Raw genomic sequence first — 20,623 nt, 5'->3', positions numbered from 1 at the left:
GGTGCGGAATCTTCCTTTAGTCAAAGGTTCCCATATTGTTTTTTTATCTGTCGACTTCATCTACTTCACACTCTAGTCACACACCCTGTAAAAGAGGCCATGCAACGCAGATCGTGCCTTGCTAACCCCTCTGTGAAGTTCACACTTCACGATGCTCAGAGCTAGTCCAGAGCATCCGCGCCCGCGCGCCGTTTCGCTTTTGGTGCTCGAAGGGACTCCTCTATCGTGGAAAAGAGCCTCTGCGGCGTCTCTGCTTAAAGGTACGAGATACGAGATCTTGTTTCTCTTCTGTAATGACTGTGACTGCGAGTCCTACTGGCACAAAAACTTCCAACTCGCTGTGCACCGACGTGCTGCGGAATCGTCTTCTTTGCCACCTGTGGGGAGTGCGTGAGAGGGGGGGGGGTACTGCCCCCGGATTCGCGCTTCGCTGTGAATCTAAAATCCAACTCAGACACTTTAAGTCTAGAAAACCACGCGACTCGCTCAAACGCGCTGCTCCGCCGCGCTCTCGCTCGACTTGAAGGTTTAGGGTTTTCCGCAGCCCGCACCCGGCTGCCCACGCTGAGCGACCCCGTGACTTGCTTGGCGCCGGCGACTGTGAGCCGAGCAACTGAGGATGCCTAAGTCAGGATAGAGGAAAAAAAATCGTCTGATCGACTACCCGCTGAGGCTGCGAAACGCTCCCAAAGGAAGAGCCTCAGCTGTGCCTCGTGCATTGCTAAGCGCGTCATCACGTGTGACGGAAGAAGGTGCTCATTTCCAGTCGCCCTGAGAAGCCGAAGGAGAGGCGCCTTTTTATGGACCGAGTCTCGCACCATCCAGATTTGTTTTTGCCCCCCGGAAAAGCTCGCTCGAAAGTTTGCAACCCTCCCCCCCGCGACAGAAGACGCGAGGCCCCTTTTTCTCTGATTGAAAAGCCAGCCAATTTATTTTCAAAGTCTTCCTTGCTGCCCCCCCCTTTTCCTGCGGTCCAGGCACCTTTCCGTCTCCTGTTTCTTCTTTCTTTCACTCGTTGAGGTAGTAGTGGTAGTGCGCATGCGGCGCGTCGGTGTCGAGGATCCCGCCGCGCTCCGCGGCGCCTCGACTCTGGACATCTGCGTGGTAAAAGAGAATGAGGACGACGAGGAAGTGCAGAAGAAGGAAGTAAAAGAGCGCAAAGAGCCGCGTGGCGCGGCAGGACAGAAGCATCCGCCCCCAGATGAGGACGATGCGCTCGGCGGCGCTCAGCGTCTGAAGCTGATTCAAGAATGCAGTCTCCTTCGCGGCTCCCTCGCGAGACGACCGTCGGCCTCCGGACGCGGAGAAAGCCACAGGAAGGAGAGAGAGAGAGTGCACGCCACTCGACCCATACACGGAAAACTCGCCAGCCTCGCTCTCTCGCTTCCTTTTTCCGTCCTCGCGTCGCCGAGGCCCCTCGCCCCCCCGCGTCTCGTCTTCTTGACCTGACCACGCGCGCGCCATCGCGGCGGCCTTCGCGTCCTCTTCGTCCGAAGTAGCCAGCGCGGCGGCGTCTGCACTGTCACTCAAGTCGCTGCGAGAGGAAGAGAAACCTCCTCCAAGCCACGCTTCCTCGTCTCGCCCGCACGCGCGATCTCGCCTCCACCCGTCGCCTTCTCGCGCCGCGTCCCCGGGGCTTGCGGCGGGCAACGCTCGCCAGTCTCCGCGCTCGCCTCTCCTCTGCCTGCTCTGTCTCCGCTCGCCTCTTCTTCGCTTGCCTTTCCGCCGCCGCTCCGCCGGCGGCCCCCACACGCTCGCGGCCGTGTGCTTCGCAGCCCGCGCGACGCCCCGGGCGACAGCCAGAAGTGCCGCGCCGAAGCCCGCTGCGGGCGGCTGCGCCTCCTCGGTCTCGCGATCCACCCGCGGCGCGCCGGCGAAAAACGCGAAGGCCGCGCCGTCTCGCTCACCGTCGGCGCCCGCAAATCGAGGCGCTGCATGCGAGGCAGCCGAAAGAGGGTCGCCCTGCGAGGAGAGACCCGCCGGCGTCTCGCCGGCGGAAGCCGCGGCACACCGCGGTGATAGTAGCTCCTGCCGCTGCATGATCAACCGCGCTCGCACCGCCTCCAGCTCCTGAACAAACTCAAAACAAGACGGAAGCGACTCTTGAGGGACGCGGTGCGCCACAGCGGCGCGAGAGAGAAGGAAGCAAAGCGACCCGCACCGCGTTGACTCTCCCACACACACGCCGACACGTACGTTTCTCGACGCAGGTTTCTCTCACGCAGAGTACTGTGCCAACTCCCGCGCGAAATCGCAGCGCATTTACCCTAAACCCGCCGTCTTCTCTGCGGAAACCGACGCGACCTCGCCAAGACGTTTCCTTTTGACTCAATTTCCCTCATCGAGAGCGCGTATGCGTGCTGCAGGCCTCGCGCATCAGCCTGTCGTCACGTACCTCTTCGAGCGCAGCAACGCGCAGCCGGTACTGCTCGCGCTGGCTCAGAACGACTTGCAGCATCGAAGGGAGTTTGCGCTTGCCTTCGTCTCCGCATTCGTCACCCCCGTCGCCGCACTGATCTTGATCTGCATCTGCGTGGCCTCCGCCTCTCGCTCCTTCGCGTACGGCGCACTCTCCCGCGTTGCGCTGCAGCGCCGCCACAACCTCCATGTGCTGTCTGCGCTCCTCCTCGAGCTTCGCCTTCAGATCCGCTTCGCGCGCTTGGCACTCCTTCTCACTGGTCTGGAGGCGCCTCTCGAGCTCTTCGAGGCGCTGAAGCAGCGCGGCTGCCGCAGGTGCATCGTCTTTCTCGTCGCGCGGCGCGGCCTGCGCCGAGGAAAACGCAGACGCGGCAGCCCGAACCGGATTTAGCTGACTCTGAAGCGCCTCGGCCTGCTCTCGAAGGCGACGAACTTCTTCCTGCGGACAATCGAAGCGACACACGAGAGACGAGGCGCCGAGGGGTGCAGAGACTACACGCCGACGCCCTGAATGCCGCTCGTCGAGCTGCAGAGGAGAATCCCCTCGCGCACGAGACTCTCCATCCACGGCTCCGTCTCAGAGAGACTTCGTTCTGCCTGGGGGTCTCCTACCTCGGCTGGACGCTCCCGAAGCGCACGCCGCAGCTCCTCAACCTCCTGTGCGTGTGTCTTTGCCAGACGTTCGCTCTCCTCCCGCCAGCGACGCTCGCCGGCCTCTTTGCTGCGAAGAGGAAACGGAGGAAATCCACAGACACACGCGATACATCCCCAAACCCTGGACCCACAAGGACGTGAACACACTTGGGAAAGATGCGGAGAGCAGGAAACGCGGACGAAGATGAAAAGCACGAAGAAACTTCACCAGAATGGAGGGCAGGTGGGAGGGGGGGAATGTGCTGCAGACCGTAGAGACTCTCAGCGCCGCGGAATTAGCCACATGCGACGGCGAAGGCGGCGCAGGGCCGATAAGAAAGTCGGAGGAATAATACGCAAGAATGAGAAAGATGAAAAGACGCGAAGAGAGAAAGAAAACGCACACTCACTCTTTCTCAACTTGCTTCAGCCGCTCGAGCAGACGCCGTTCCTCCTGCTGGAGCGCGGCGATGCGCTGCTGGGCTACTTCGAGGGCTCTCTGGGACAACACAAAAAACCGGAAAAATTGCGGAAAACATCGCAACCATGATTGGCAGCGGCACAGGGAGACAGCGCGACTTCCAGCGCCCGAGCGCGTCTTTCTTGCCCTCTTTTCATCCTCCAGCGACACCGCAGCACCCCCTTCCTCCGTCTCACCTCCATGTTTCCTCCAGAGGCCCTCCCTCCTTTCGCTGCCGCGCCCCCTGCCTCCTCAGCCCTTCTATTTGGATCGGTTGTTCCCTCTCCATTTCTTCGAGACAGCAGAGCGCGTTACACTCGCTAGCTTCAAGAAGCGCGCAGCTGCCCTAAGCAACTCGGGCTTCGCTCGCTCTCCTCGTGCCCTCCCGCATCTGCCGGCAGCTTTTTTCGTGACGCTGCATACGACTCCACCGACCAGCTGGGCGGCGCTCTGCTGCGTCGCGGCATTCGGCGCGAAGCCGCTTCCCTCCGCGGCGAGGGAGGGAAAGGCTTTGTCGTTTGCGTCTTCTCTCTGCGCCTGCTCCAGCTGCAGATTCAACACCGAGATCTCGCTCTGCAGCGCCGCACACCTCTTCTCCGATTCCGCCTTCAGCTAAGAAAAAGCCGCAGCGAATGAAAGAGCGGCAATTTTTTCTTAGCTGACGGCGCACTTTGGACTGGAAAACATTTGCCGTATCTGTACCAGTCTTTATGTGTGTGCGCCCGCAGAGGACGACGCATCTACAGTCTCACAGGTTGCTTCCATACGCACAGACACATGTGAGTGAGAGCCCTACACCGTTAACGCGAGGCAGACGCGGATGACCTTACTCCCTCCAGGGATATACACGCGTGTAAATAGTAAAACCTATTGCAGTCTCGGCACACTGACGCTGTCCTTTTATATTTGCATGCATGCTTACGCGTGCTTTTGTAGCACTTTGGAAATTCCTTGAGCACGAATTAAGAGCGTACCTGGATGAGCTGCTGCTGTCCCTCGGCAACCTTTCCTTCGAGAACAAGATTTCTTTCCTCGAGCGTTTGTGCAGTCTGCTTCAACAGCTCCGTTAGCCGCGCCTGCTTTTGATCCTTCTGTGGAAAAATGGGAAAAATTGAAAAAAAAGGGGAAAAAAGGGGAAATGGACGCCGCACCGACCCACACTGGGGGGCGAGCCCCCTTCCCGATGGTAGTCGAAGGCCGCCGAGAGACATACAAACCGTCTCTCCAAGTTTCTTTCGTTTTCAGTCTCCTGCTGCTCGAGCCTTTCTCCGGCTGAGGGCCTCCACGTCGCTTGACTCCAGCAATCGGGCCTTTCTCCCGTCTCGCCCATTTTCTTTCACGCACTGCGCAGGTTGCAAGTTCTTACTTTCTCGAGAGCCACAGACATCCCCCCGTTCTCCCTCTCCGCAGCCGTTTCTGTCGCTGCGTCTCTCTGTGCATGCCCCGCGTGTTTCGCGTGTCCTCTCTCTTCTCTGTTTTTCCTGTTGTTTCACGTACTGCGCCCATCTGCGCGCGGAGGTGTTTCTCCTTCTCGGCGACTGCCGTCTGGACGCGTTGCTCGAAAAGGCGCTTGTTCTGCTCACGTTCCTCCTCGAGTCTGCGAACTGTGACGGCTTGGTTGGTCAGGGTGGCGAACTCGCTCTCCAAGTCCTGGATTTGCTGCCTGAGTGCCTCGTTTTCGCACGCGAGCTTCTCCCGCGCGCGGTCCTGCTGGCGAGCGACCTCCTCCAGCCGCTGCAGCTCACGCTCAAGAGCCTCCCGGCACGCCGTCTCCTCGCGCAGAGACGCCAGAAGCTGCGACTGATGCTCTTCATCGACCAGCGCCGCCTGCTGCGACGCCGCGGCGGAGGCGAGCGCCGCCGCCGCATCCGTCTGCAGCCCTAGGAGGAGTCCCGTGAGGTCTGAGCGAAAGGGAACCGCAGACGCGCGATGAAGCGCCGCAAGAAATGAGAGAAGGCCGCCGACACGCAAACACGCGCAAGCCGACGCGCTCCAACGCGGCAATGCGGTGTAAGAAGAAGACGAGGCAGACACGCCAGCGCACCTACGCGGTGACAGCGGTGACTCACCGGGCTGCTGAAGCAGAAGTTGAATGAGCGAAAGAAAAGTCGCCTCGGCGCCTTTCGCGCGGCGCGTCAAACTGTCGATTTCCTGCTGGTAGGCCCTCAAGAGGGTGTCTGAAGACCGTAGCTTTTGCTCTTCGGAGACCTGCGCAGATCCCGCCAGGCGCCGGAACTCTGGAAATGCAAAATAATCAACGCACGCCGACGCAGACGCCTCGCGCGACGGCCGTCCTCCGTAGGCAGCCACACGCGCTGCGAGGCCTCTGTACACTTTTTCGAAAAGTTCGGAACACGCATTCACGCGCAAGCGCGCTTCCAGGCGTCCGAGTCCTCGCACGTGTTCACCGTAAACCCGCCTGAAGCCGCGCGCCGCTTAGACACAGAGCGAGAGACGATCTGCGGCAGCGCCGACGAAGTTTCCAGTAGAAGGGAAGCCTCGCACACCCATTTGAGTATCCATACAAGCGGCGTAAACCAGCCGAAAACGCTGAGTCCAATATGCTCCCCCATAAAAACTATTCCACGTCAGTTACCCTATAGTCGAAACATATGTATGTTCCTGTATCCACTCATCTTAACAGCGAGAGGAAACCCTTCCCCCCTACTTCTTGAGTCAGCATACTGACACACTTATGCACGGTTTCGAGAGGCTGTGTGAGCATGCGAAGAGAGTCAAGACACGCGGGAGGCAAAGGGAGAGGGTCTGCGGCGAGTTCTATCCAGCACGCGGTGAAGCACGCGAGATCGCCTCAAACGCCACCCCACCCCCGCTGAGGCCTCGAGTCGCCGAGAGGCTGTTTTTCGCCAACAGAGGCTGAGAAGAGATCTTCCTCTCGGGAGAGCGGCAGAGGGGCTCGCACGAAAAAAAACGCGTGCAGAACGCCAGAAAAATGTGTAGGATGGAGGTTTCTCCTCGGCGCGCGAAACCGCGAAGCTGCGGAAGCTCTAAGTGTCCTTCGTGTACTCTCAGAGAGACCCTCTTTACCTTTCGTGTCGCTGGCGAGTCTCTTCCGGGACTCGACGGCCTGTTTTTTGGCGCGCTCGATCTCCCGCGAGAAGTTCGCCGCCGGCCCCAGCTCCGCCCAGACGCGGATCCAGGCTTGAACGGCGTCGTCGCGCTTCGTGAGGCGTGCCGCGTGAGTGGAGTGCGTCGCCGCGCAAGGCGGAGTCGCGCACCTGCCGTCTCCCTGCGGCGAAGTCTCCACGCGTCCTTCAGCTCGCGCTGAAGCGTCTCGATCGCGATGCCGCGCAGCCGCGGGAGGCTTGAAAGGCGCTTCAGAGGCCCTCGAGCTGGCTTTGCGTAGCGGCAGGGAGTGGGAAGAAGAAGAGGCACCATCTCTCTCTTCAGGCAGCGCGGTAGACAAGGCAGAACGAGATGAAGAAGGCAGACGCGCCGCGGAGGCGGGGAGGGAGTCGGCGCCCTGCGAACTCTGTGGTGAAAGCCCGAGAGACTCCGCGCTCACCTCCGCCGAGCCGGTCGCGGCCTCTTCTTCCGTGAAGAACTTTGGAGAATCCATTGTCGAAGCGCGAGATAAGGGAAGCAGCGCAAACGCAGAACCGGACGGAACAAAGAATAGAGACAACCGGCTGAGAAACGAAGAGGCAAGCGAAACGAAAGCGGAGGAGAGCGAGAGGCGAAAAAAACACGCGGGAGAGCAAAAGAAGACGGGAAGGGAGAAAGATGGCTACAGAGAGAGATAGAGATAAACCTGAAGAAGACGGCAAGGATGAGAGAGAAGAGGAGAACCAGATGTCCCGACAGGGACAACGAATGCCGCAGACAGGGCGGTCACAGGAGGGAAGGCCAGACAGAAGGGGAGAAAAAAGGGAGGAAAAGAGAGAGAGATTCACGGATCCTCTCGGCGCAAAAAAAGAGCAGCTGCGACAGGCGGTACATCTCACTCGAGAAAGAGGAAGCGACGAATAAATAGAGGAGAGAAGACGCGAGGCAGACAAGGCGAAAAACGGAGGGAGAAGAGACAAACCAAAGGAGTGGAGAAGACGCGTGGTGTTGCGCTTGCCTGTGGACTCGCAGGAGAGGAAGGAAAGAAGTTAGAGAAGAGAAAGATTTCAAAGCAAACGACCCGGCTCGTCCTCACGCAGAAGCGAGATACACGGATCGTGCCTTTCCGCGTGTCGGTCGGCGCCGGTTTTGAGGAGCGAAGGGAGAAAAAAAGGTAGTTTCACTTGGCGACATTCTTCTCCTTTTCTCGGCGTCTGCCAGGCCAGGAAATGCAGTTGATGCTCGCAGAATCTGCTTTTTTCTCTTTCTTCCGAAAGTAGGACAGAACCGCCAGCGAGAAGGAGCGCCTGTCTCCCAGCGTCTCAAGGCTCTGACACTCCACCTTCCCCCATTTTGGAAAGTAACTCGACTACAAAACGCAGAAATTAATCCATATGTCCTTCCAAAGGACAGGAAGATACTTCAGGCACGCGAAAGAGAGACTGAATCCTCTCACGGCGTCTGTCGGCTCCTTTTTTTCGCTTTCCGCCGCGGGAGGGAAGCCGCGACACAGCCGCACTGCTTTTTTTCGCCTTTTCTCCGTGTCCCTTCTCGCATTCAACGAACGATTCGCGAGTCGGTTCTACAGTTCTTCAAATTTCCTGGGCATTTCTCAGACTCGAGAGAGACTTCCGAGACACCCGCTCTCAGAGTCGGCCTGTCTCCCGCGATTTCTCAAGCCTTGAGACCTGTGTGTGATTTTCTCGGCAGCGGAATATTGAAGTCCATCGCGACTTTACCTACACGAAACGAGTGTGTCTCCTTGCAGACACCAGTAGACGCCTGTCCTATCCGGATGTGTTAAGCGCGCACTTCTCGACTCCGGCGGAAATGAGAAAACAGAAAGTCTCGAGGCACGCTAGTAGTCTCTCGCTGCGACAGAGAAAGAGCGAGAGCGAGACGCTTGACACACTCACAGCGACAACGACCCCATTTCTCTAGTTGTGGTCGATGCCTGGCGTTTGTTCCGCACTTTTCTTTCCCATTCGATTCCTTAGACCGAGAGGACAACCGCAGCAGAGCGAGGAGATTTATCTTTTCTTTTCCCAGAACTGTTCTCCTTCTCCGCGCCTTCCGCGTCGAACGGGTCGAGTCGCATTGCGCAAAGTCATGCACGCTGCTGGCTGGCGTGTTCCCATTCGATTTAGTCGTTGCCCTTCTGTTGTCTCGCCCTCGAATTCGCACTCCCTCGTTTTCTCCGCGAGGGAATATTTCCCCTTCGCCGACGTCCAGATCTGAGGCGTTTCGCTCCAGCTCCGAGCGCCTCGCCCCCGCTACGCTTCGCGGCTTCTCTTCGCCCTCCTCTCCTCTCTCTCTTGCGGTTTTCTCCGCGTGCCTCAGTCCAACAGTCAACCCTGCGCTTCGCTCTTGTCCTCCCTTCGTTCCTGCCCGCCTAACCTCTCTCGCCCCTGTCTCTGTTCGCCCAACGCGCCTGCCTCGTTCTTTCGTCTCCTCGCTCTCTTCTTCGTCGTTTGCCGGTCCTTCGCGAGCGATTTCTGCTCTCTGCCTCCCTCTTTTCCTCTCTGTTCGTCCGCGTTCTTCTCTGCCTGCCGCCTCGTGTGTGCCTCTTTCCTGTCTCCCGGCGGCGCCGATCGCGATGAAGAGACAGCGCAGTGGAGACTCGCAGACCGACGCAGGAGAGGCGACGATGAATCGCGCGCGGCTCTCTGAACCGCCCCTCGAAAATGGTTACCACGAAGTGGCGCATGCAGACCCCGACCGAGCCCAGCTGCAGAGACTCCTCGACGACAGCGTGCTTCTCTACCAAGGCGCGGAAGCTGTAAGCATCCAGCTCGTGGAGGCAGATTGCATCGCCTGCTGGCGAGATGTCCGTAACTGTTAATGTTTGTCGCGACTTGTGGATCGATTTCGCGAGGTGTCGCTGCCTCTGTCGGTTGGCTTCATGCGCCAGGCCATCTCCAGCCTTGCTGTGGCGATGGAAATGCATACAACGACAGCCAGGTCTTCAACTTCTTGACTCTGGTATCCGAGCGCGTAGCGCCCTTTAGCATGGAGACTGCCGGCCTTCACCGACCCTCGTGCGTCACGTATCCAGCCAAATACAACTTCGCCAATGTAAACCTTTGCATTTTTGTATCTCTATACACATGTCTTCACGTACAGTCGCATATATATATATATATATATGTATATATGTATGTATTTAAAGGATGACTGTATATGGGCGCCAATTGGGGCGTCTCAGCGTGTGCATGCTCGCATTCTCACAGATTGTTTACTTTTTCTGTGATCTGCACTTGAAGGCACGCTCATCCTTCATTCTTCGCACACGCGGAAGCCGCCACGGCACTCTGCCTCCGCACTGATTCTTGCGCGCTGCCTCTGTCTGTATGGCGGGGGGGAGATGCATGTGCGCCTCGATGTGCGTGCATGAGCGCTCGCGGTGCCTGGCTTGTTTCTGCTTTTGTGCTTCAGCGGCTCTTCCTAGTGGCGCTATCTCCCTGGCGGCTGGGCGTGTTGAAGCAGCGTCTGCGGAAGCCTCACATTCACCCGAGTTTGGACTTCAAGCTGCATGTGCATCGAATGCAGCAGGAAGTCCGGGCGATGGCGCGCTGCCGGAAAGCCGGCGTCGACGCGCCGCAGGTTTTCTGGGTGCGGCTGCCGGCGCGCGCCTTCGGAGCCCGTCCGAACACCTCTTCGAAGGCGGAGGCGACCGCGGGCTCCGTCGGCAGAGGCGGCGTGGAGGCGCGCGACCCTGAGGGCGGTCTGATTCTGATGGAGTGGCTGGAGAGCGTCGCGGTGAAGGCCGTGCTGCACGAGCTCGAGGACCCCGAGAAGAAGAGTATCGCCTCCGCGCAGACGCAGAAGCCACGACACGCAGAGTCGCACGCGGCGACGAAGGCCAGCGACCGGCGCCCTGCCCAGAAAGACGCCACGGAGGCGCCGCGCTCGGGAGAGGAGAGCGAAAACGCGCGGGACCCTGACGCGCCTGCAGGCGCAAAAAGGAAAGAAAAGAGAATGCAACACGAGAGGAAGCAGAACACGAAGAGGCAAGAGGAGAGAAAGAACGAAACCGTGGCGGGTGGAGACTTTGAAGACTTCTTGGAAGACGAACCGGAAAGCGACGAGGACGTGGCTCCTGAGAACTCCTGCGCCTGCGGAGTCTGGGAGGAGAAAGCGATCGAGCGTAAGCGCCGAACGACAGGTCCTGAGTCGTTCCACTCGTAGGATATACTCCCCAGAAAAAGGTAGTCTGAATATAGTTCGGTATCTCGTTTGAGCAAAAGCAACGGGGAATCTAGCTTCTGTTGTCTTCTGATTGGTATTGCGTGCCTGGCGGCCGCATACGTGACGCGATGCATCCGTCTCTTTACGGGATTCTTCGTTGAATTCGCTCGGCTTGCGTCTGCGCTACCTTCTTCTTCGCAGACCACAAAGCCTCCCTGACTTCGCAGTTCCAGGCTTTTTTTTGTTGTTTTTCTTCAATTTTCCGCACTTTTCTTCTCCTCTCTCTCCCACACCCGCTCGACCGAAGGGCGCCGCTCCCCCCCGTCTCCCCCCCCTCCCCTCCCCCCTCCCAATCCCTCGCTGCTGTGTGCATGTTGCTGCATGCTCCATTTTCTCATCTGCATTCTGCAGTTGCCTGGTTTTTTTTTGAGGGCGTCTTCAGGCCTCGGTCGAGCTGTCGGGCGCGCGGTGGCGCGCATGCACAACGCGAGTCTGGTGCATGGCGACCTCACAACGTCGAATCTCCTTCTTCGCTCCGCGGCCTCCAGCGCGGCGCCCTCGTCGTCTCTCTGCGCGACGTGGCCTGCGCCGCCGCGCTGCACGCTCGGGCGCCTGGAGGCGGCAGCGGCGCCGCCTCAGGAGACTTCTGCAGCCTGTGTGGTCGCAGTTGCCGAGGCGCTTCACGCGCCGATCGCCGCCGCGGCCGCACAGGCCGCCGCCGAGGCCTGCGCTGAAACGACCGTCGAGGGACTGTCTGTGGAGGCGACGCTCCGGCGACGCGTCGGGAAGGCCCTGCAGCAAGTCGCGGCGCAGGAGGCGCGGGCGCTGTTGGCGGCCGTTGGGACTCAGGAAGAAGAGAAAGCCGCAGGATCGAAGGGGGGCGAAGCAGACAGGAGCGCCGAGGAGACCGGGAAAAAGAAACAAGGGAAAGAAGAGAACTTGCCAGCCGTCTCCATCATCGACTTCGGCCTGGCGTCGACCTCGACGCTGCCGGAAGTAAGAAGCAGAGAGTGTGCTGCCTATCTTTCAGGCAACCAACAACGAGCTAGACAAGGAAGCCATCCTGCAGGCGCATACCCTTTCATGCATACACATATAAATATATGCGTACATAAATATAAACATATGTATATATAAATATATGCATATATATATTTATATATAAACCCGTATATTTATGGTTGCGTCGCCGAGCATGGATAACTTGTAGCTAGCTGTGACAAGATGCACGTGTATCTCCGGTCGCGCGTGTAGATGTATTTCTCTTGGAGGCTGCATGTGCGGCGGTGTGTGCTGGGGGGGAAGCACAGTTTCGATACGAGAGAGAGAGCGGCGCTTCTTTGCTTCCAGGATCGCGCCGTGGACCTTTTCGTCCTCGAACGCGCAGTTCACAGCACCCATTTCTCGGTTTCTACGCCCTTTCTTGCGGCCGTGCTCGCCGCGTATGAACGCTACGCGCAGGGCGCGGCTCAGACACTGGCACGACTCGACGCAGGTGAGTTTTTTCTAGAAAATATCTGCAAAAATCGCCACCAAAGAGCGCGAGAGGCACTGTGGAGCGACGATTAGGCTTGCAGGGAGGCGCTTCTCTAGGTAGAGAGAGACGTTTGTATTTCTATCCAGGCCCCGTGTGGCGCGTATCGCGGCGCTGAAAATTAACTAGTATACTTACACCCATGCATGTACAGGCGTGTGTGCCGAGCTACACGCGAGTATACATGCGTGAGTTTTCTGTGCTGAGGACGCGAGCTAATCTGCGGACGGGCAGCAGGAACTGTTTTCATTTCTGTGATTCTTCTCGTTTCTTTCGGACGCCAGATTTTCCTGAGTTGTATGTCTGCGCGAAAAGCGCACTGTCGCATCACGGAAAGGGCGAGCTTCTTTTCCTTCACGTTGAGGTCTTCGTTTTCCTGTTTTTGCTCTGCAGTTCGGATGCGCGGCCGCAAGAGGTTGATGATTGGCTGAAGCTTCGCGAGCAGCTTCCTCAGTCAGCCGTCTTCGGCAGACGCTCAGACTTGTGTTTGTGAATCTTGATGCGGAGCGTATTTTGCGCATAAGAAGCATTTGCACGTCCATCGCAGATACATATATATAGATTTATATTCGTTTATCGACACTCTGGAGAAGAAGCCAGGAAACTTGCTCCGTCTGCCAGTAATAACGAATGCATTCATATACATGTAACTGCTTCGGCCTGTAAGTCAGCCTCTTACGCATGCGTGAACGGATATCTGTGGAGGCGTCTGTTTTTGTCGGTTTTTCTCGAAGGCTGAGTTGCCGCTTTCGAGGTGGGCATCTCTTTCCGCTGAAGCGTGTAGAGAGAGAGTTGTCTCAATGTTCTGGCCCGCATGCTCGGCGTGTCTTTTTTCTGTTGAGTCAAAATGCGTAGGAGAGGGAAAGATCCACAGAGACTCTTTGCTTGAACCTATCTTTTCACGTCGAAAAAAGAGGAAGAAAGAAAATGACAGGACACGATGCGCGCCAGTCACTCTGCGCGATCCCGTCCTACCACGAGGCCCTCAGACTGAGAGGAGGCAGATGATATGCTTGTGCGCTATCGTCAGTTCGAGGCATGCAGACACATTCAGTATTAGGCACCTGTATAGGTATGGACGCCTATCCGCACTACGCCAACATATAAGTTTACACTCGCTCCGCTGCTGACACAACCGTGGCGTTTTTCAACTGTTTGCTTCACCTTCGAACTCTACGGCCGTCGACTTGAGAGCACCTTATTCAAGTCGATACTCGAAGACGCATTCGATATATGCACATCTGAAAGGCTGCGTGCGCGTAGAATTCGGTACACTGCTCACGTGCGCCTAAGGCAACGTGTGTGTGAGCCGATGAAGAGCCAGGAGTTCATACGTGAACAGATATTCATGTCCAGTAACCAGAATATCAAAACATACGCGAAGGTACATGCTGTTTCGTGGAAGCTGGCAAAAAGGGCTACAACTTGCTGCCGGGCGGCGAAATATCGTTTTCGTGCGCTTTTTCGAGTTTCGCGACGAGGTCACGAGGCGCGTACGCGGCATGGACAGCCTCCATGATACCACCGAGTTCGCGTTTCTGACAGAAGCAGAGGAATACAGAGAAACCAGAAGAGAAAAGGGCGAATTCCACAAGCCTGCCACTGCACAACCCTCTAGAGCGAGGTACAGGTAGAGACGGAGAGAAGGCGGAAGCGAACTTTCGGCGGAACGGACTTCTCAGAATGTTTCGATAGTGAGAAAGGAGACTCCAGCTCCAGTAAAAGCGTCCGAATGGTATACACCTACTCTTACGTCTCTCTGTATACCCTGTCTCTTCCTCTATCTAACTGTCAAGTTATATATCTGCCTATCTGTCGATATACCTATCTACCTACCTATCTATCTGTCGGTTTATCTGCACCTCTAAATACACATTTACCTGTCTACTTATCTATTTATCTAGCTATTTATAACTACATCCGTCTTCTGTCCTTATATACATGTATATGCGAGAGGGAGGTACCGCAGCTGAGGAATCTGAAACTGTGAGTGCGGCTCGAGGATCCCCAGGCCACGTGGAAGCGGCGTACCTGGTCGGCGAGGAGTCGAGGATAAGGCAGCCCCTCTTCTCGCAGGAAGGGGACATTCCACTGCTTCTTGGCGTACCTCACACCTGCGTCATCACGTGAAATGGAAGGAGCACGAATACACTCGCAGACCAGCTGGATTTCCGCGCGTACCGGTCCACACTTGTTCAGCCATCCCGCACCGCTTCATACATATACATAAATATATATATGTGGACATAGTAAACAAGACTGCTGACGAGTGAATGACCATATTCACGTTCCTGAGCAGCGAAAAGGATTCTCACAAGTCGAATTATATACGGATGCGCAGTGCTTGTATATATATCTGCAATGCCTGCCTTCGTCAAGGCAAGAATATCCAAGTCCACCTATATATATGTATATGAATTTTACGAAACGTGTCTTTTTGCGTTCTGCAGGAAGGCTTGCCTGAGTCACACAGGACTGTTACAATGCGATGACCTGGTCCGAGCTTCTTTCCGAAGCGCACAGCCGCTGCCACGTTGACTCCGCTGCTCATGCCGACAGCCAGGCCTTCCTGCAGAAATAATCGTCACATAGAAACAGTCCCAGTCTGTGCTTAGAGGAAATCTGGAGAGGTCTGAGAAAAACGAGCTGCGACCTCTGTGTGCATGCCGCCCTATTATTCCACAGCACATCTGTCTCCTCCTCATGTGTGCTTGAGTTGCCCCCGCGCTCCAGAGAGCTGCCCTTGTGTCAGCACATCATTTTGCGCTATCCATTCACAGAAGACTGCCACGTTTTCTTCGATTGTGCTTTCTCTCACGTCCTCAAGAAGCGAGTGCGTCCAAGAGAGAGACTCAGCGTCGGGTATCTCGTAGGCGACGTTCGGCCGGAAGCCCGCGAGCTGCCCCGTGATGCGACCCTGACCTGCCAGCGAAAAAAACGGAAGACCAGAGGGAAGCAAACATGGAGCGGCACAACGTAGACCAAGCATACGAGCCGAAAAACCCAAAGGATTGCCCGCGGCGGCGAGGAAATCCTTGTGGAAAGAGAGTCGTTAGGGAGACTGCACACACGTATGTGTACAAAAACAAAATCATATATATATATATATATATATATGCTTATGGAGGTCGACTCGTGCGACTGCATATAAGTAATATATATGTATATGTATATATTTGGATATTTCCCTAGCGGGGAGGACTGCATCGAGGCTGGATGGAGAGAAAGACGGGGTTTGGAAACAGTTTCTGTGCCGATTGGACCAGTCTGAGGAGCCACGCGGCAGTTTGTCTCCGTTGCGTCTCCGTACAGCTCCGCTTAAACGGCAAGGTGGAGTCCGCTGTACAGCGATCAACTTCATTCTTCTGTGCATTCGCGCGGAGGCACGCGGTTCTCAACTTCATTCGCCACCAGGCTTCTGTCAGTCACTTTTCCCGTGGTGCGCGTCCGCTGCCGGCCCTCTCACCGATGTTTTCGACTACGGAAGAGCCTTCTGCGCGCAGCGCGCCCTCTGTGAAGTAGCGGAAGAGCGCTGAGCCGGGGATGTCCGCCAAGCAAATTTGGATGTCTGGATTCTGAGTGCGCAGGAACTCCGAGACCCCAGAAACAGTCCCGCCGGTGCCAGCCGCAGACACAAAGCCGTCGACGCGGCCGTCCATTTGATCCCTGAGTTGAAGCACATCGGCAACCTGCCGCCGCCGATGCATGCGCCCGAGACGCTGTACCCAAAAAAAAGAGGCATGGCTGTAGATCTGTTGGTCGCGTCAGCTGGTGGGAGGGTACGATGCGGCCGAGAACGGCCTCGCGAATCAGAGTTGCATGACTCGGGATTTTACAGAAGTTTCTCTTTCCTCTCAGCCGCAAGATGCTCGTGGGGACCCTCAGAAAGGATGCAACGGGGACCCGAAGTGCGCAGGAAGCTTAATGCGCTTGGCACACAACAATACAATTATATATGTAAACAACAAAGACAGGTGGCTCAGTGGGCTCTCACCAGATCTCAGGGCCCGTGGTTTCGAAGTGGGAGAGCTTGTTGGCCTGTGAAAAGGCCGGAGAAAAAAAAAAGTCTTGGCGGAGAGCGGGAGAAGCTCCGACTACTCAGTAACAAGAGGGGGAGGGGGACGTTTTCTGGAAACGTTGTGCCGCGACTCGGCGTGCAGCGGAACTAAACCAATCATGCCAATATTTCCGGCGAGTGTTGAAAGGCAAGGTAAGAAAATGTAGAATACCGGAACACACAAGAGACTACGAAGACGCAGCTAGGGATTGCCTTGCGGCCACTGCGCTGATCCGGCATGCGAGAAGAGTGATAAAACTCGAGAGTGCACCGAGACGAGTAGGTGAAGAAGCTCACGACACATGTGTGCGGATCCCTACGCAGTTTTCGGGTGTATAGAGTGCAGGAACAGATGCATGAGAGGATCGGCTTCCAGCGAAAGAAGTGACTCAGAATGTCCAACATACCAAATTATCGAATTGATTCCCCCAGCACGCGTTCAGAACAGAAGCGAGGCGTCCAGAGAAGGCAACAAAATGATCTGGATGCCAGACTTTGTTGAAAGGGACCTCAACCACCAAAGCCCCACACACCTTCAGCATGTCCTGAGCACCGAGACGAGCCGAAAACAAAACGTCAGAAAACGTGCTCTAGGCACTGCTCCAGCGATCGACCCCCTCTGCAACAAATACAGGCGTATACATATTATATTCATAGATATAGATACGTTTGCCGTGACTCAGCAGAATTAGTGTCTATTCAGCGGTAGGTGAATTCCTAGAAACGATTAAGGAGACGCTCGAGTTTCGCTGGCCGCCAGCCCAAGAAGGCAGTACTCTCCGGCTGAGCAGAGCTTTGTCGATGGTGCGCGCCCACGTTGCGACGCACTTGTCTCTGTTTTGCGAGACTGCCGCGAGGGATAATATATACATATATACGTATATATGACTATACACGCACGAATAGGCACGGAGTGGCGCAAGGTTGATCTGACTTCTGCTAGTGGATAAGTATATGCTTGCCTGCCCGCATGAATATGTACGTCACCAATGTCGGCAACTACTCAGGCGCGGTTTTGATACGGACACGTTGGCTGACGGCAGTGCTTCGCTAAAATGCAGGGCTCATGAGCTGATTCCGTTCTCCCGTCTCGTAGTGTGTGAAGACTCGCGTGCCTTTTTATCCTGCGTCTGCGTGTCGGGAATGACACAGACGACGCGGTAGCCACGGGGCTTGGAGGCGAGCGCTAGTCCAATTGCCGTGTTCCCTGCGGATCCTTCAACTATCCACTTCTGCGAGCCGCTGAGCCGACCTGAGACAGAGCAAACCGAAATCGCAGGCACGGAGCACCGATCGTTGGGCACTGTAGAGAAGAAACGGCGCCGCATGTCCAGCTGGATCGAAACAGGGTCTGAAACTGGTAAGGGGACGACGTACGTCTGCGCGTGCGCCGTTTACGTAGCGGTGTGTATGGGCGTCAAAGTGCGCGTTCACTGAGGCCTATGAACGCGCGAGGGAAGCATGCCTTCAGGAGCAACCGAGAGCATACACAGGTGTATGCGACACACACGCTTCTGCCTGTGCTAGAACGCTTGTGGAACTGTAGACTTCTGCACGTGCAAAATCGCCGCGTCTAAGGTTCGAGTTTAGTCAGCGCCTGGCGGATGCCGGCTCGATACATTGTGCAAGGCAGATATGTGCGCTGGTGCTTCCTCACAATCCGTTTCGGTATCTAAGTAGTTGGCGACGCCTCTCACGCTGCTGGTTCTTCTCTGATCCTGAGTTCTCACCGTACCTTCTCTTTCAGCTTGCTGGAGAATGTATTTCGCGGGTCGGTCCTTGACGGACCCGCCAGGATTGTTGAATTCACATTTTGCGAAGATATCGCATCTCGCCTCTTCACTCGCCCGTCTCAGGTAAATCAGAGGCGTCATGCCAACGGCATCGAGGAAGTCTCTGCAAACACGCAGAGCCGGATTCCTTTGGTTCCCTGGCTCTTTGGCTTCAGCTGCAAAAACACCTCCTTCGTCGCGTCCTAGCGGGGAGGGAGCACAGTTGGTCTTCCGAGACAAGGGGGCGACACCTTCACCTTTTATCGTGTCCAACTTCTTATCGTCGCTCGAAATAGACTGTGTGCGAAACAATCTACGTTTGCTCTGGCGTGGTGACGAACTAGGATCTGACTCCTGGCCTCCGGCCGATGAAATGTGCCGCCTGCTCTCGCCAAAAGAGGAAACCGTATGTCTGCGTGGTGACCCTGAAGCCCCTGCACACGCAGGGCGATAGGCGAGCAGCGGAGTGAAACATGAGCCATTAAACGGTAAGAGATGCGAGCTTGCGCGGATAGCACCCGCTGCACTCGCTGCCGCCGAGCTCCGGCTTGAGTGCTTCTCGGGTGAACAGAACAACTGAAGGAACCCCGGTTCCAGATGCTCTGCACCCCTGTCCTGCTGCTGACCCTGCGAGAGGCAGAAAATCGAAGCTGAAGACCTGAAGAACGAACTGACAGTGCAGGAAGCGAGCCTCCGGCAGGCGACCGCTGCGAAAGGCGCACCAGACAAGAGCGGCTTGGCCTGCGCCATTCTGGCTAACTTCATTTTAGTCTTGGGAAAAGAGACAACGTGTCAAGCAGCGCAGAGCCCAGCTTGGCTGCGGGGATTCCTCAGTCTTTTGGGGACGTGAACGCCAACCAAACAGAAACGAGAGGCGAGGTGTGCTCAGGTACGAGCTCTTCAGCCGAATGGGTATAACTGCAGCGCCACGATAAACACGTGAAACTTGATAGCGACGAGACTGCACTGAATAAACACTACACTGAGAATCAGCTGCGTCAGTGTGACGGTGACGCAGCGAGAATGGAAATGGACAAACTGTAAGAGTCAGTCAGCACACTACGTGGAGTGCAGGACGACGCAGGCACATTGGGTGGCTGGCTGCCGACCGATTTTTCGGTCTGAACCACTAATAGAGAGCACTCTGAACAAAACTATGAGACGTTTTCGCACGCAAGTCTTGGTGTTAGCCGGCGCCTACATGGAACAAGGTCAAGGGCGCACGTGTAAATCTTCTGGTCGGGTTTTTTAACTAATTGAACGGTTGAAAGTGTAAGTCAAAGGCACAGGAAAACTCTTTTAAATGGCTGCTCACACGGCAGCCGGTACTTCTCGATACACAGCCCATGAGCAGAGCGCGCGCTTGACGCTAATTGACATGCGCTGGTTTCCCGACAACGGCCGCGGTCTCGAAGACTCCGCTCACGGCTTTTTCGTAGACTTTGGTCTGGAACATCAGCCTATTTGCGCGTTATGAACTTTCCTAGTGTGTCAGTGGTGAAGCATTAACGCCAGGCAAAGCCTTCGTGATGAGGCAACGAGGCAAAACACAACTGTGCACAGGGCAGCCAAATTTAGATTACTTTGGAGGCAAACGCGCAGCAGCACACCGCTTTGCTGACACTGCGCGTGCTGGAGGAGAACAGCCTTGCGGACAGAAGGCGATGAGCTGGAGCTGGGAGACCCGCCAATGCGCCTAGACGGTTTTAAACTTGTGCGACATGACGTAACGCGGCGACCTGTCACGCCAGTTCAGTGACATTAAGCTACTGCGTTTAGATATTTCTGTGCCCACTTGCCGGGTCGACAGCTGCTTCAACGAGCACGCGCCACCATACAAATCCCCGAAAGAAAAGAGCGGCTTCCATATCTCTGCGCTGGTTTCAGAACAACGGAGCCGATGCACACCCTCGACGAGGAAGCCTCAGTGTCGATGTCTGTCGCCTTCCCGTGTATAAACAACGCCAGTGTGCTGGCAGCGGATGAATTAGACGACTCAGATGATGCACATTGGTCATAGCAGCATGATTCACTCTTTGATCATAAGTGCGGCCTGCGGTGTTGACATGGAGGGAGCCTGGAGGACGCGCACTGGCTTTGAGTATCGAGGAAAACTGTGCCGAGTTCGCATCCTGCTATTGACCCCATCCTGAAACCGCTTGCCGCTGCATCGGTTGACTGCGCTGCCGACCTGATTAGTCAGTCTCCGCAATCTGCGTAGAAGTTGCTCACAACTCTAATGCGCACACTCCCGAGCAGCTCAGCGTTGCATCGGCGCTACATATGTGTAATCGACGTACCTGATCAGCTGAATGTGTCTTAACTACTCACTGCCGTGTTGAATACCAGACTCGAATGTCTCTAAGCTTTTCGGATCCGCAGAGTGACAGTTAGCCACCAGATTTCCCCGTTTTAATGTACGCTGCCGGGGGATTCGAACCCGCAACTTTTCCCCCCGCGGGTACGTTACCCAGCCAGCGCTTGTCTTGTTCCAG

At 56.3% G+C, this 20,623-nt stretch overlaps 3 protein-coding genes across 3 annotated transcripts; 1 reads left to right on the top strand and 2 right to left on the bottom strand.

Moving 5' to 3' along the window:
• Positions 1 to 1,008: 1,008 nt before the first annotated feature.
• On the bottom strand, positions 1,009 to 7,091 carry BESB_027380 (uncharacterized protein; the record flags this gene model as incomplete). The annotated part of the gene is made up of 9 exons (XM_029361412.1): positions 1,009 to 2,070; positions 2,396 to 2,764; positions 2,971 to 3,139; positions 3,462 to 3,550; positions 3,974 to 4,123; positions 4,486 to 4,602; positions 5,009 to 5,412; positions 5,581 to 5,748; positions 6,560 to 7,091. The coding sequence occupies 9 exons, from the start codon at positions 7,089 to 7,091 to the stop codon at positions 1,009 to 1,011; spliced, it is 3,060 nt and encodes a 1,019-aa protein (XP_029215312.1).
• Positions 7,092 to 9,173: 2,082 nt separating this feature from the next.
• Positions 9,174 to 12,730, top strand: BESB_027370 (putative protein kinase; the record flags this gene model as incomplete). The annotated part of the gene is made up of 5 exons (XM_029361411.1): positions 9,174 to 9,356; positions 10,013 to 10,724; positions 11,208 to 11,761; positions 12,116 to 12,260; positions 12,693 to 12,730. 5 exons carry the CDS (start codon positions 9,174 to 9,176, stop codon positions 12,728 to 12,730), a joined length of 1,632 nt encoding a protein of 543 aa, XP_029215311.1.
• Positions 12,731 to 13,717: 987 nt separating this feature from the next.
• Positions 13,718 to 18,878, bottom strand: BESB_027360 (putative O-acetylserine (thiol) lyase 2; the record flags this gene model as incomplete). The annotated part of the gene is made up of 8 exons (XM_029361410.1): positions 13,718 to 13,837; positions 14,331 to 14,413; positions 14,760 to 14,868; positions 15,118 to 15,221; positions 15,766 to 15,965; positions 16,294 to 16,337; positions 16,764 to 16,901; positions 18,087 to 18,878. 8 exons carry the CDS (start codon positions 18,876 to 18,878, stop codon positions 13,718 to 13,720), a joined length of 1,590 nt encoding a protein of 529 aa, XP_029215310.1.
• Between the last annotated feature and the right edge of the window lie 1,745 nt (positions 18,879 to 20,623).

Source organism: Besnoitia besnoiti, assembly GCF_002563875.1.
Source record: "Besnoitia besnoiti strain Bb-Ger1 chromosome Unknown contig00015, whole genome shotgun sequence".
NCBI classification, from domain to species: Eukaryota; Apicomplexa; class Conoidasida; order Eucoccidiorida; family Sarcocystidae; genus Besnoitia; species Besnoitia besnoiti.
The sequence above is the reverse complement of the archived record's forward strand: the minus strand, read 5'-3'. Positions and strand labels throughout refer to the sequence as shown.